The 16,237-nt window shown below is 45.5% G+C and overlaps 1 protein-coding gene across 5 annotated transcripts in view; it reads right to left on the minus strand.

Moving 5' to 3' along the window:
- CUX2 (cut like homeobox 2) overlaps positions 1-16,237 on the minus strand; it is a 549,861-nt gene that overhangs the window by 16,165 nt on the left and 517,459 nt on the right. For all 5 annotated transcript variants that reach the window (XM_068245676.1, XM_068245662.1, XM_068245667.1 and 2 more), the window contains 2 exons: positions 9,692-10,467; positions 5,851-6,010 (listed from right to left, as the gene is read on the minus strand). In XM_068245676.1, the coding sequence (XP_068101777.1) occupies positions 5,851-6,010; positions 9,692-10,467 (936 nt within the window). The remainder of the gene's footprint in view (positions 1-5,850; positions 6,011-9,691; positions 10,468-16,237) is intronic.

A 16,237-nucleotide genomic window follows, 5' to 3' on the forward strand; every position in this document is an offset into this window, starting at 1 on the left:
AGGCAAAAAATATAAAAAGTAGATATAAAATGTTTATGAGGGTGCTTCTTAGAAAACTATTATGAGTTTCAGCAATTAAAGGCCCTAGTGGTCCCAGGGATCTAAAGCTTACCGTGTACACCATTGTCTGTATTATTATGTACCCCATGTTCATTTCTTACTTTGTACAGCACCACAGAATATGTTGGAACTTTATAAATCAATAATAATATTGATATTGCAGTATATCATAACATAAGCGGGGGCCGAGCTGGCCGGGAGTGTGCGCGCAGCGGGGGCCGAGCTGGCCGGGAGTGTGCGCGCAGCGGGGGCCGAGCTGGCCGGGAGTGTGCGCGCAGCGGGGGCCGAGCTGGCCGGGAGTGTGCGCGCAGCGGGGGCCGAGCTGGCCGGGAGTGTGCGCGCTGCGGGGGCCGAGCTGGCCGGGAGTGTGCGCGCAGCGGGGGCCGAGCTGGCCGGGAGTGTGCGCGCAGCGGGGGCCGAGCTGGCCGGGAGTGTGCGCGCTGCGGGGGCCGAGCTGGCCGGGAGTGTGCGCGCAGCGGGGGCCGAGCTGGCCGGGAGTGTGCGCGCAGCGGGGGCCGAGCTGGCCGGGAGTGTGCGCGCAGCGGGGGCCGAGCTGGCCGGGAGTGTGCGCGCAGCGGGGGCCGAGCTGGCCGGGAGTGTGCGCGCAGCGGGGGCCGAGCTGGCCGGGAGTGTGCGCGCATCGGGGGCCGAGCTGGCCGGGAGTGTGCACGCTGCGGGGGCCGAGCTGGCCGGGAGTGTGCGCGCTGCGGGGGCCGAGCTGGCCGGGAGTGTGCATGCAGCGGGGGCCGAGCTGGCCGGGAGTGTGCGCGCAGCGGGGGCCGAGCTGGCCGGGAGTGTGCGCGCAGCGGGGGCTGAGCTGGCCGGGAGTGTGCACGCAGCGGGGCCGAGCTGGCCGGGAGTGTGCGCGCAGCGGGGGCACGCACACGTGCGCTGACAGGTGGCGGCAGTGACAGACCTAGAGCCCGGTATTCAATGGGCTAGGATCCCTAGTTAGTTACAATAAGTTATTGTTTAAATAGTTAAAGTAGCTAAGTAGTTAAATAGCTAAAGTGCCCCCAGTCCTTTAATATTTATGGTGGCTGAGGAATGTACCATTTCTGCACCCTTGTAAATAGGCCTCTGCAATTATTGTTCAGATCATATTTAAATCAAGCATCGATTGGGAATTGTTTTGCTTAAAGTAAATGAATATTATTTATTTTACCAACTCACTCTCTTGATGTAGCGTGTAATCACGCTACATGTGATAGGAGATGCTGGGCACTAGGGGGAGCGGTGAGTGGACAGGAGGAAGCACCATACTGGACTCCAAAGGAGAGGTGAGAGCACAGCTCCTGCTGCACCATACTCTGCAATTACACATCTTTTACAATTACACAATTTTTTTTTGGGGGGGGTGGGGGGGGGGGGGAGGGGGGTTGACACAGAACATCTTGTCTGGAGTGCTCAGGCTGAGAGAGAGTGAGCGCACATAGCCTTCTTTCACACAGAGACCTGGAAGTTTAAAGCTAAGTAGTGCATACTAATTGTTGTAAAGTTTTTGCTTTTATGTTTTTTGCTCACTAAAAACCTAGAAGCAGCCAAGCTAGTAGCATGCTCTCCTTGTCAGCCTGAGCAACAGAGATGAGAACATGGTCTCTGCAAGTTTAAATATAAGTAGTGGTGCATACTACTAAAACTTTTTTCCCTGTATCTTTTTGGTGTTTGTAATTGTTCACTTTTAAATACTTCTGTTTGGTGTATTTGTATGCAACAAATACTATATATATATATATATATATATATATATATATTTTTTTTTTTTTTTGGGGGGGGGGGGTGGGGGGGTTAACTAGTATGCTTTTCCTTAGCATTCATAGCAAATAAATAATATTAATTTGCTCAAATCAAAACAGGAATGCATTCGTTTACATTAGATTCACTTCATTAGACTTTATTAGATCCAATGTTTTTGTTAAAATGGCTGACTGAAAATCAAAGTACAGTGTATTGTGCAGGCAAAAGTGAACTCCACCTAAGCTGATAACTGTAATAACAAAGTTTTACAAGCTGTTAAGTCACTTTCCTTCATAACATAGGCATAAAAGGCTAATTTATATTCACAAATAGTGATCTATCGTGTCATTCTGTATACTTGGAGTTGTGCCCAGCTTCTCCACTGAATTGCATAGGCAAGTTGTGCATGTGCATGCACTTTTCCTATTCAAAATTAGCCTTCACACTGCTGATATGGTGGCCCACCTACACATTTATTAAATAAATGTGGAATGACTGTGCAGTGAGATCTCTAGCCATGATATTTCTAACAGCAGTGTGCGTGCGTGTGTGTGTGTGTGTGTGTGTGTGTGTGTGTGTGTGTGTGTGTGTGTGGAAGCAGGGGGGGGGGGGGAGCTTTATAATATTTTGCTAACTGCAGGATGATATTCCTCAGGGAATTTGGTGCTTATGAGCTTGGGGCTCCACCACCTGGGCGAAACCAGACCACTTGGTCTATGAGTAGGAGTACGTCACTCACCGCAAATCATCATCATGCACTATTGCTTAAATGATCAGGAGTGATATATTTGAACTTCCTTCCAGGGTTTCTAGATTCCATAATATCACCATGATTTCTGAGTGAATAAATGCTAGGCTTGCTGATAGAAATGAAGTTTTTGCTAAGAGGTGGGATTCCTGGATTTCTTTTAGGGAACCTGTAGCGACAGGGGTTGGACAATAAAGCCTGCCATTTCCATATGCTTTAATGTGTAGTGGGTGTCACATATTTATTTATTTATTTATTTATTTGTTGTATTTATAAAGCGCCAACATATTACGCAGCGCTGGACATTAATTTAGGTTACAGACAATATTTAGGGGTGACAAACAGCAATATGACAATACAGGAATACAAGAAAACCAGATCACACAGCACAGTATGAGTACAAGGTAATGCTTAGTCAGTCACTGGATGGGAGCATGGAGTTAGGCAAGTTAGGTTCACTCAAATGCATAGCATGGGTGCACAGTAATAGAGGTGCATGATCAGGTAGGACACAAAAGGAGTGAGGACCCTGCCCAAAGGCTTACAATCTAGAGGGAGAGGTAGGGACACGAGAGGTAGGGGACCAGAGTTCGGCTGTGGGTTTAGAGCAATTGTGAGGGGTGGTAGGCAAGAGTGAAAAGGTGAGTTTTGAGGGCCTTCTTGAAGGTGTTAAAGGAGGGGGCTGCCCTAATGGGTGGAGGTAGGGAGTTCCATAGTGTCGGAGCGGCTCTTGAGAAATCTTGGAGGCGTGCATGGGACTGGGTGATGCGGGGGACGGTCAGGCGAAGTTCATTGGAGGAGCGGAGTGAGCGGCTTGGTGTGTATCTCTGAGTAAGATCAGAAATGTAGGTTGGACAGGTTTTGTGGATGGATTTGTAGGTCAGACACAATATCTTGAATCTGATTCTGGACTGGATAGGAAGCCAGTGGAGGGATTCACGGAGGGGAGCCGCCCTGGTGGAGCGATGGGAGGAGTGGATAATTCTGGCAGCCGCATTCATGATGGACTGCAGCAGTGGGGCTATTCGGGTCTTAGGGAGTCCAGACAGAAGGGCATTGCAGTAGTCGAGGCGGGAAATTATGAGGGCATGGATGAGGAGTTTGGTGGTGGCAGGGGTCAGGAAAGGGCGAATCTTACAGATGTTACGAAGGTGGAAGTTGCAGGACTTTGTGAGGTTTTGGATGTGGGGAGTGAAGGAGAGTGCGGAGTCCAGGGTGACACCCATACAGCGGGCTTGAGAGGTAGGGTGAATAGTAGTGTGGTTAACAGTGACCTGCACATCTGGGGGATCCAGGGATGACCGGGGTGGGAAGATCATAAATTCCGTTTTGTCTAGATTTAGTTTTAGGAACCTAGCGGACATCCAGGAGGAGATGGCAGATAGGCAGGAGGAGACCTTGTCCATGGTAGTGGTGGATATGTCAGGGGTGTGGAGATAGATTTGGGTGTCATCTGCATACAGATGATAGTTAAAACCCATGGAGGAGATAACCTTGCCAATGGAGGATGTGTATAGGGAAAACAGTAGGGGGCCAAGGACCGAGCCTTGGGGGACTCCCACTGAGAGGTGGTTGGGGGTGGACAAGGAGGTCGTGAAGGAGCGGTTGGAGAGGTAGGATGAAAGCCAGGTCAGGGCGAGATCGTGAATGCCCATGGATTGGAGGGACTGGAGGAGTAGGGGATGATCTACTGTATCAAAAGCTGCTGAAAGGTCAAGGAGGAGGAGATTGGTGTATTTACCTTCAGCTTTAGCTAAGGCAAGGTCATTGACCACTTTGGTGAGAGCCGTTTCGGTTGAGTGGGCAGGCCGAAATCCAGATTGCAGTGGGTCTAGTAGTGAGTTGGCATTGAGGTACTGGGTCAGGCGTTTGTGAACCAGACGCTCAAGGAGTTTTGAGGCGAAGGGGAGGAGGGAGATCGGGCGGTAGTTGGAGGGTAGCGAGGGGTCGAGGGAGGGTTTCTTGAGCAGAGGCAGTACAGTGGCCTGCTTGAAGTCTGAGGGGAAGGTGCCTGTGGATAGGGAGAGGTTAAACATGGTAGTGAGGACTGGGGCCAGATCCGTGAAGTGAGGCTGAAGTAGATCAGAAGGGATAGGGTCAAGGGGGGAGGTAGTGGTATGGGAAGTCTGCAGTAGGTGGTTGACCTCCTCAGTGGTAGTAGGAGTGAAGGAGGTGAGGGGAGGATAGGGTGGAGAAGGAGTAGGTTGTGAGCAGGTGGGAGGTGAAGATTGAAGATTGGATATTTCCTGACGGATATTGCAATATAATACGTGTTCTGTATATAGTATAGAGACCTTTTAAGTGCCTTAATGATGATAACTGCTGACTTATAATTTTTACAGTTCTTGCAATAAGTTGTACAATCTCTGATACAGTATTTGTATATTAGCCCATGTTTGTGCTCTAAGTGCAAATTTTCAATTGTCAATCTTTATTTCTCTGTATCGGCAATGCTGATTTGTTTGTCACTATGCCATGTAAGGAGCGTGACTTCCCTTAGCTACGGACACTGCTTCCATAGCAACACGTGAAACTTTAATACGGGTGGTCCTGTGAAGTATCACTACCACAATACTTCAATAGCAGCTGGTACTATAACAATTAATGTCATAGTAGCGGTGAGCACTACTATGATAACTGGCGGTGTAGCAATAGCTGAAATGCATGTAGTAAATTTTCAAACAGCCATGGGAGTTGTACAGATGCATGGTGTACAGATGTTTTTTTGGTTAGTAAATGCATGACCAATTTTTCCTCATCAACCATTGACTCCTCTTTAATCCTGGAATATTGCTACATACAAACACTAGACTCCGTCACCCAATACAATCAATTGTAATGGGTTTGAAAGAAAGTTCAGCACAGGTGACCCTTGACAACTGACAAGGTAACCCTGGACAAGATTACCCAATTCAGACCCTACTTGGCCAACTGCTATTGCACAGTCCTAGTTGCAGAAGGCAGTAGGACACCTCACTTCATATTCCCATTCCCATATGGAGAAATGGTCTGATTGGCAGAGATCCCAGCATCTTGTGTGCACTGATCAGAAAAACAAAGCCACTCAGAGTGACCAAGAAAGATAGTTTTGGGAATATTGGTCACCTGTCTTATGTAGTTTTACAGTGAACAATGATTTGTCTAACTTCCTTCACAAAGACTATTGTTTTATACGATGAAGTTTATCTACTGTGCACTTATTTTGGTTCTGTGTTCTCTATGCTTTCTCTATCAAATCATTTGAATGAACATAATTGGTGATAAATGCACCTTGTCCACATTTCTGGATCTGTATAAAGGTTTACCTTGTGACATAGCAGGATACTGTGACATTCCATGCCCGAGCTGATCTGTCAGCCAGAGCTGCATGCGGATGAATGGCTCTCTGCCTTTCTGGGTTAATTTACTCCATGGTTTGGGCCTGGACAGCATGTCACTCACGCTTCCTTGAGATAATCCAAGAACCTGAGGGGCAACAATATACTGTAGTACTTAATTACAAAGGCGATGACTGAAAATCAATAATGATGGAAGACACTGTATTTCTTTAATGTTCAAAAAGTCAATAAGACTACCATATTGATAAAGAATGGTTAATATGACAAAGTTAACAGTTACAGCTGCAATTAGCTTTAGTCTCTTAAATAGTGTTGGTGTTTGAATTCGGCATAGCCGATTCAAAACATCTGAATACTCCTGTCTGCAGCTTTTTAGCACAGAACAAGCAGGCAGGGTCCAGAGGAGTTCACTGGCTTGTGAGTCAAGCTTCACTTCACATGACTCGGACACTTCCTCCTTCCAAACCAGGGGGAGTCAGTACAAGAGTCATGTGAAGCACGATCTGACACACAAGCAAGTGAACTCCTCCGGACCCTGTCTGCCTTTTGGTGCTAAACAGCAGCAGACGGGAGTATTCGGGTGTTTCAAACTGGCTATGCCAAATTCTAACACCTACACTATTCTTAAATACTTAAAAATTTCAGTTGTGTTCATGACCGTGGTCACCACACATACAGTGGGGTGCGAAAGTTTGGGCAACCTCATTAATCATCATGATTTTCCTGTATAAATCGTTGGTTGTTACGATAAAATGTCAGTTAAATATATCATATAGGAGACACACACAGTGATATTTGAGAAGTGAAATGAAGTTTATTAGATTTACAGAAAATGTGCAATAATTGCTTAAATAAAATTAGGCAGGTGCATAAAATGTGTCATTTTATTGATTCCAAAACCTTTAGAACTAATTATTGGAACTCAAATTGGCTTGGTAAGCTCAGTGACCCCTGACCTATATACACAGGTGAATCCAATTATGAGAAAGAGTATTTAAGGGGGTCAATTGTAAGTATTCCCTCCTCTTTTAATTTTGTCTGAAGAATAGCAACAAAGAGGGCCTCAAAACAACTCTCAAATGACCTGAAGACAAAGATTGTTCACCATCATGGTTTAGGGGAAGGATACAGAAAACTGTCTCAGAGATTTCAGCTGTCTGTTTCCACAGTTAGGAGCATATTGAGGAAATGGAAGACCACAGGCTAAGTTCAAGTTAAGGCTCGAAGTGGCAGACCAAGAAAAATCTCGGGTAGACAGAAGCGACGAATGGTGAGAACAGTTAGAATCAACCCACAGACCAGCACCAAAGACCTACAACAATATCTTGCAGCAGATATAGTCACTGTGCATCGTTCAACCATTCGACACACTTTACACAAGGAGATGCTGTATGTGAGAGTGATGCAGAGAAAGCCTATTCTCCGCCCACAGCACAAACAGAGCCGCTTGAGGTATGCTAAAGCACATGTGGACTAGCCAGCTTCATTTTGGAATAAGGTGCTGTGGACTGATGAAACTAAAATTGAGTTATTTGGGCATAACAAGGGGCATTACGCATGGAGGAAAAAGAACACAGCATTCCAAGAAAAACACCTGCTACCTACAGTAAAATATGGTGGTGGTTTCATCATGCTGTGGGGCTGTACAGCCAGTGCATGGATCTTGTCTAAGTTGAGGGGCACAAGGACTCCACTCAGTATCAGCAGTTTCTGGAGAGCAATGTCCAAGAATCAGTGACAAAGCTGAAGCTGCGCTGGGACTGGATCTTTCAACAAGACAACAGCCCTAAACACTGCTCAAAATCCACTAAGGCATTCATGCAGAGGAACAAGTACAAGGTTCTGGAATGGCCATCTCAGTCCCCAGACCTGAATATAATTGAAAATCTGTGCTGTGAGTTAAAGAGAGCTGTCCATGCTCGGAAGCCATCAAACCTGAATGAACTACAGATGTTTTGTAAAGAGGAATGGTCCAAAATACCTTCAACCAGAATCCAGACTCTCATTGGAACCTACAGGAAGCGTTTAGAGGCTCTCATTTCTGCAAAAGGAGGATCTACTAAATATTGATTTCATTTCTTTTTTTGTGGTGCCCACATTTTTGCACCTGCCTAATTTTGTTTAAACAATTATTGCACACTTTCTGTAAATCCAATAAACTTAATTTTACTTCTCAAATATCACTGTGGGTGTCTCCTTATATGATATATTTAAAGAGACACTGAAGCGAAAGAAACATTATGATATAATGAATTGGTTGTGTAGTACAGCTAAGAAATAAAGCATTAGGAGCAGAGACATAATATTTGTTTCCAGTACAGGAAGAGTTAAGTAACTCCAGTTGTTATCTATGCAAATAGCCATTGAGCTCTGCAACTTTGAAAGTCATGGAGAGCTCTGACATCTGATTAGGTTATCTCCACTGTATTGTGTTTTTCTTTTGCAGAGAACAGTTCAGGACAGGTCAAAAGTTCACTGCCTGTTCTGCAAAAACTTTTAGAATGCTTAGTAATGGGTAAACTGCAAATATTAGAAAATGATGCAATGTTATAAAAAAAAAGCTTTATAACTGAAAATAAAAATATGAGAATATTTTTTTTTGCTACCAATGTTCTAGTAATTACCCCTACTACACAACCAATTCATGATATCATATTTTTTTTCGCTTCAGTAACTGACATTTTTTATCGTAACAACCAACGATTCAGGCTTCTTGCACACTGCAAGCGATTCCGATTCAGATTCCGCTTTTTAATCAGTTTTTACATCTGATTCAGATTCCGATTTGCAGTGTGCAGGGAGCAAACTGCAAATCTGAATCGGAATCGGAAGTAAAAACAGATTAAAAAGCGGAATCTGAATCGCTTGCAGTGTGCAAGAGGACTCATACAGGAAAATCATCACGATTAACAAGGTTGCCCAAACTTTTGCATCCCACTGTACGTTAGGGGTCAAAATTCATATCTGCAAAACAAAAAGATCCCTTAACTTTATAATTCTGAATCTTTCCAAGCACAAAGTTATACAATGATGAAAATGACTCACTAACTTCAAAAGATGCACGTGTACAGTATATTGATGAGATGATATTCTGCAAGTAAAAAAATATGCAAACAAGCAACGTCTGAGGACTATACATGGGCGATCCAGAGGTACAGTATATTGCAAGACACTACATCATATAAATGTTGTAAGGCCTGCACAATCAAAAGTGATGCTTATTACTTCTTTTTGGGCCACCATTGGTGAGACCTTCTCACCATAGTGCCCAGCTGTGTTACATAGTTATTTTGGTTGAAAAAGGACATACGTCCATCGAGTTCAACCAGAGAACAAAGTACAACACCAGCCTGCTCCCTCACATATCCCTGTTGATCCAGAGGAAGGCGAAAAAACCCTTACAAGGCATGGTCCAATTAGCCCCAAAAGGGAAAAAATTCCTTCCCGACTCCAGATGGCAATCAGATAAAATCCCTGGATCAACATCATTGGGCATTACCTAGTAATTGTAGCCATGGATGTCTTTCAACGCAAGGAAAGCATCTAAGCCCCCTTTAAATGTAGGTATAGAGTTTGCCATAACGACTGTTGCCATACATCATTGAGTTTTCTCTTGATACAACACCACTTCTCAGCCTTCCTATTCAAATCTACATTATGAAAGCTCATCTCATACTAGTTACATAAAGTGTGTAAATCTGGGAATCTGATGTGTGAGTAGAGATCTTTCGCCTGACTTCTTGAAAGATAAAATGGTGACCAATAATTCTGTGGAATAAGGCAACATCACAGATGGCAATACAAATACCTTTTCTCCAAAAATTCTCTGGCAGATTCCATTTTTTGCTAGTTTTTCCTTGACCTGTCTTGTTAGATCAAGGGTGTCCACCTCCCTGTACATGTACAGCTCATATTGCTCAGGCGTGAGAGGGGGGACAGTAGGCTTGAGGTTTCTGGGAACGTAGGCAGGGTAGTATGAAAGCTGGCTAATGTTCTGATTGTCTAGACTTCCCACTTCTGTCTTGACTTCAATGATCTTATGTGCTTCTTCTCCAGTTGATATATCTTCCTCATTGTGTACATTTTCCCCATTATCTCCTCTCTTCCAACCCTGTCCATTCACCATACTGGAATAACTTGAAGATGATGAAGAGAGTGAAGGAGACACAGAGGTGTATGGGCGGCTCAATGTGTTCTTGTCAGCTGCCCAGTGCTGCTCAAAGTATGAGCCAGCATCGCCTATCTCTGACTTCACTTTACGTATGATGTTTTGTACAAAAGCTGCTGGAGACAGTACACTAAGCGGAGGTTGAGTGGAGCTGGTGCTGGTAGGAAGGGTCCCCTCCTCCTGTTTAATATAGATGTGAGGAGATTTGCGTGTTGTTGGAGTAAGTACTGGCCGCTCAGTTGGTGGTGTTGGAATGGACCTATGATTAGTTCCAGAATCTATGTCCAGCAGTGCCCGCTGCTGTGCCTGCATCTCCCTCCTCGCCTGCTCCAAGATACTCTTTATTGCATCCTCTGAACCGCTGCTGTTGGTACTGTAGGTTGGCGGTAAAGGAACATGTAAACCTTTTGATTCACCTGTAGAAGAAAAAAATGATTAGCTTGAGGAATCATTTCTAGTTCTCAGGCAATTCTCATAAAAGTGTAATAGACAATGTATGCATTTGTAAAAGTATAAGCCAAAGCTTACAGTTTTATAAATGGGATTTGCCCTTACAAGACTCCTTATTCATTTTCATATGAGATTCTGAGAAAGCAGTTTTTCATTTTCCCCTCCATGAATGTTCAAGCAGTTACATCTTATTCATAAATAATGATCCATCCATTACAAGGTAGTAGAAGTGTCACATCTTAATAATGAGCCGGTGGTTTTATAATAGGAAGCTGCAGAGTGTAAACGGGAGTTATTAACTGATGTGATACCTCTGTAAAAAGCCCCAGTATTTTTTTTAAAGGAAACAATACCTTTGCTGTACATTAAAGGTAATGCAATTAGCTTCCATCATGCCTGCACTCAGTACACCTGGGTCAGTGCATAAATGTTACATTTATTACAACACGGGATGTATTACTTACTTAAGGATTTGTCAGCTTATAAGTAGACAGAGATGTTGGCCCTGGCAGTGATCCCTTTGTGGTGCACGTGTCACATGTACAGTATCAGTACAGTGTCCATATTAGGATTTCATCATCATACACCAAAATCATGATGACATCACGCACTAACAGGGGAGGACTGGGACCTTTTGGCCTGGGGGGACAACACAAACTAGAGGCCCATTTCACGGCATCCCCAGCCCAAAGCCATATCTATCTTGTGTGCAAATCTTCAAACTGTGAACGCACACGCACGCGCACGCGCACGCACACGCACACACACACACACACACACACACTTCTCCGCACAATCTACCTGTCTGGTGCCTAACCTTAAAGGAGTTATCAGGCTTTTTTTTTCTATGAAAATAAGTGCTACTTACCCAGGGCTTGTCCATGCCCCTTGCTCCCAGCATGTCCCTCTCCGCAGCTCTGCAGTCAGCTGTTCGCTGCCGCTGCCTCCCAGCCCCCGGCGATGACGTCAGGCCGACTGCGCCTGTGCGAGTGGCGCTGTCAATCACCGCCACATGGACCAGAGCGTACTGTGCAGACGCAGAACTACTGCGCCTGCGCAGTACACTCCGGCCCACGTGGCGGTGATTGACAGTGCTGCTCGCACAGGCGCAGTACAGGCCGACATCCAGGTCGGACTGGTGCCATCGCCGGGGACTGGGAGGCAATGGCAGCGACTGGCTGACTGCAGAGCTGCGGCGAGGGACATGCTGGGAGCGTGGGGCTGGAGGAAGCCCCGGGTAAGTAGCACTTATTTCATTAAAAATGCCTGATAACTCCTTTAAACAACCCCCCCCTCCCCACACACACACACACACACAAACCTACCTACCTGGTGATGCCTAACCCCACTCCTGCCCACCCACCATACAAACTACTTTTCTGACACCTACCCCCCCCCCCCTCCAACTACCTGTTTGACAGTGCCTAGTTGCCTGCCTCCCCCCTCCCCTGCCGCCAATCACACCACAAGAAGAAAAAACGTTCCCCCTCAGGCCAGGGTCAGACTGGGGATGATTATCACACAAAAAAAACTCTGAGGGCACTGGCCTGGGCAGAGAATTGAATTTGACAGCAGTAGCAGGCAGGCAGCAAAGTGTGAGTAACTCAGTGACAAGAAGGGAGAAGAAGTACGGAAACAAAATTTATAAAAACCACCTTCTCCTCTGGCGACCTGGACCCGACCTCCTCTATCCTCCTGTCTCCTCAGTCCTACACCTCCTCCACAGTAGCAAGCAGCTATAGGTGGCATATCCGGCTCTCAGCCCCCCGAGTGTCCGACTCCTCCAGCCAGGCCAACCAGCCACTCGTAGCCACAGCTCCAGGCCCCCAGCCCCCCCAGCACAGAAAGCTGAAGAGTGAGACAGCTCACTCCGATGACACCTCAGGCACAGCAGCACAGGGGAGGACTGTGTCCGACTCCTCCAGCCAGGCCAGCAAGCCACTCGTAGCCACAGCTCCAGGCCCCCAGCCCCCCCAGCACAGAAAGCTGAAGAGTGAGACAGCTCACTCCGATGACACCGCAGGCACAGAAGCACATTGCGGGCAGCAATGGCTCCAGACGGGGTGCGGAGTCAAGCAGGGTCAACCCACCAGGCCGGAGAGGACCTAAGCTATTTGTGTCCTTGTGGCGCTCACATCCACCGCAGGCGCAGCCATGCACAAGGGCACACCACGGCCGGCCGCCTGCCTCAGCCCCTTCTCTGATTGGATACTTCAACTTGCCGGGAAATATCGCGCAAGGTTACGATCCCCTCTGCGAACCTGTCACCTGTGGTATGTCTGCGGCCACTGCATATAGCAGTGGCTGGCCCTAATTACTTAAGATTCGGGCAGCCCGGGGGGCAATTGCCCCCCGTCCCCCTGGGCCAGTCCTCCCCTGCGCACTAAACATCCAGCATCCTACAAAACCTACTCCTACATGCCCCAAAACTTCATCATATATAGAGAGACCTCATCATTCCCGTGACAAAACAAAACATCTTTGTACATGCTTACATATTCAGAACATCATCATTTTTGTGGCTTGCAGGAAAAGATGTTGTAGGATGATGGATGTTTAACCACTTGAGGACCACAGGCTTATACCCACCTAATGACCAGGCTATTTTTACAATTCTGCACACGGCAACTTTAACAGTTTACTGCTCAGCCATACAACTTAGCAACCAAATGAATCATACCTCCTTTTCTGACCACCAACAGAGCTTTCTGTCGGTGGGCTCTGATCGCTGCATTTCCCACCAATCGGCGTTAGGCAGTCCTGTAGCCGCCACCCTCCCACCGCCAATCGGGGTTAGGCGGTCGGGAGGGGGTTAATATGTTGTGTATAATGCTGTTGTAAATGCTATTTATGTTTCATGCTGATGTATGATGATGTTCTAAGATTATTCTATGTGTGATTGTATGAGTGATACTTTGTTTTTATTTAAAAGTCTTCTAAAGTAAAAAAAAAAAAAAAAAACAGCACTAAATGATATAGTGTAAGAATGGATAAAGCCTATTACCCAAACCAGCACAACTGTGGTAAATCTGTAGACAAACATCCAATGTAAGGGCTGGTTCACACGGGCGTCTGCCCCACGTTTACCGCCAGTGTTTGGGACTTGGCGTTAAACGCTCCCCTTCAAGTGAATGGGAGCGTTTGTATCAGGCTTTTACTGGCGTTTACACGAAAACGGCGTTCGGATCCCGATTTTCCCTGGCATTCAAGGCGACCCTAGAGGCTACATGTAGCGTCCTGGGGCGGTTAACCGCCACGGGTAATGTTCCCCTTTGGGAAAGAAAACCACTGACCACATCTGAAAGCCAAGGAAGGCCGCTGAAAGCCCGAACACATTGCCACCGCAACGCCACCAAACACGACGCTGCAGAAATCCTGGCAGGCGCCCATGTGAACCAGCCCTTTAAGCGGGAGTATCGCCATAAAAATCAAATTTCAACAGCAACTGGTCTGAGTGTATTAAGTGATAAAGATGCTAATCCTACATTCAAAACTTTTTCTGTTGTTATGATTTGGAGTTATCACATACTTAAGGAGCACTGGCCCTTTAGTAGTCAGTGCCAAACAGTTGCATGATGGGGGTTCTTTTTATCTATAATACATTCCTCCTCTTTCCTTTATTTCCCTTCCTAGCTGCTTATCTGAAACCTGATCCTATGCTCACTTGTGCTTACAAGCAAGGCTGAGGTGACTCAGTGATTGGAGGAGAAAATAAAAAAAAGTCAAGGGAAGAATGACATCAGTATTTAGCCTCAGCTGTGGGCAAAAGACATGGCCCCCACCAAGAACAGAATTCTCTTCATTTACTATATAAAATTCACTGAAATCAAAATGTGGACAGTACAATACATGTGTTATGCAAGTAGATCAAGTATTTATCTACTTACATATGTGTTTTTTTCCCTGGCATAGTATGGCTAATCCTACTGCTGTAAAGAGTAACTGCAACAATATTAAAGAAACCCAACAACTGAACTGGGTGTAAACAATTAAGTCCACTTCAAGCAGTTGGAAGGAAGACAAATTCCTGTGACAGGTGCTTGGAAGCCAGAGACGCTGCAGTGAGAGTGGTGCAGGTGTGCGTTGAGGATAGTACTATCCAGTGCTGGATTTTATGTTTTTGAATTTAATAGGACTTTAAACCAGTGGGAAAATCTGACACAGGAGCCAATTGCTGCTGGAACTATCCTATCTATTTCTGTTTACAATATCTATAAATATAAACGTGAGTTACCTCATAATATCTCAATGACCTACATATTGTAGGTGTCATTCTAAAAAAAGAAGGCTGTATTTCTCCCCCCCCCCCCCCCCCCCCCCAAGGAAAAAAAATATAATAATCTAAATCTACAGTACTTTCCACTAGGAGAAGAGTGTGAACATGGAAGAGAGCACCAGAGGGCAGTGTCACACTTTCTTGTGCAAAATTCAGAACCTGGGAAAAGACTATAAAACTGAGATGTCTTATTGATAAAAAAGAAAGTATTGAAGGACGTAAGCCGCTTTTGTGGACTTAGATAGGTAGACAGATAGATAGGTAGATAGATAGATAGATAGATAGATAGATATCGCTACCCTTTTCTTAGCATGTCTAAAACACCCCAATAGCATCAACCCCCAAAGCTCGTTGCCTAGGGGTAACTCTGGACTCTGAGCTCTCCTTTAAACCACATATTAACACTTTAACTACCTCCTGCTACTTCCATCTCAAAAACATTTCCAGAATCCGTCCCTTCCTTTCACAAGAAGCAACTAAAATGCTTGTGCATGCCCTAATCATCTCCCGTCTTGACTACTGCAACACCCTACTCTGTGGTCTACCAAAAAGCAGACTGGCACCTCTCCAATCCCTACTAAACTCTGCGGCCCGTCTCATCCACCTCTCTTCTAGATCCTCTGAGGCAGCCCCTCTCTGCCAATTCCTCCACTGGTTACCAGTTGCCCAAAGGATCCAGTTTAAACTTCTCACACTTGCATACAAAGCTCTACACAAGCTGTCGCCTCCATACATTTCCTCTTTAATCTCCAGATACCTCCCCGCTCGGACCCTCCGTTCCTCACAGGAGACCCTTTTGTCCTCCAGCCTAGTCACCTCCTCTCACTCTCGCATCCAAGACTTCTCACGGGCGGTCCCTCTCCTTTGGAACTCTCTCCCTCAGCCGGTTCGTCATGCCACGAGTCTGGAAACCTTCAAACGTACTCTGAAAACACACCTGTTCAGAAAAGCCTATAATTTGCTATAGGCAGCACTGAAGGCACACTGGCTCACCCACTAATCCTGGTGTTTCCTTCCCCTTTGTTTCCTCCCCACTACCCTCTAGATTGTAAGCTCGCAAGGGCAGGGACCTCCTCCTAGTGTTTCTCATACTGCTGTAATTTTAACATATGCATATGTACCAACTACATATCAACTATGTATGTATCTGTATTTATTCTATTCAATGTCATGACTGTACAGTGTCTTGTATTTCTTATGTATATTTGTTCCCCATTATTTGTTTGTACTATGTACAGCGCTACGGAAGATGTTGGCGCTATATAAATAAAAAATAATAATAATAATAATAATAATAATCAGCATAATGCTGTGAAATCATCTGGATGAATTATATTATTGAAAAGCAAGGGCCACTTCCTATGGTGCCAATCCAAATAAAATATAATTTCCTCAAATGAACTACATATTTTTTTTTTTATGTATTTTTAGAGAACAGTTGCACACATGATTTTTCCTCT

Source organism: Hyperolius riggenbachi, chromosome 1 (genome assembly GCF_040937935.1).
Source record: "Hyperolius riggenbachi isolate aHypRig1 chromosome 1, aHypRig1.pri, whole genome shotgun sequence".
NCBI lineage: Eukaryota > Metazoa > Chordata > Amphibia > Anura > Hyperoliidae > Hyperolius > Hyperolius riggenbachi.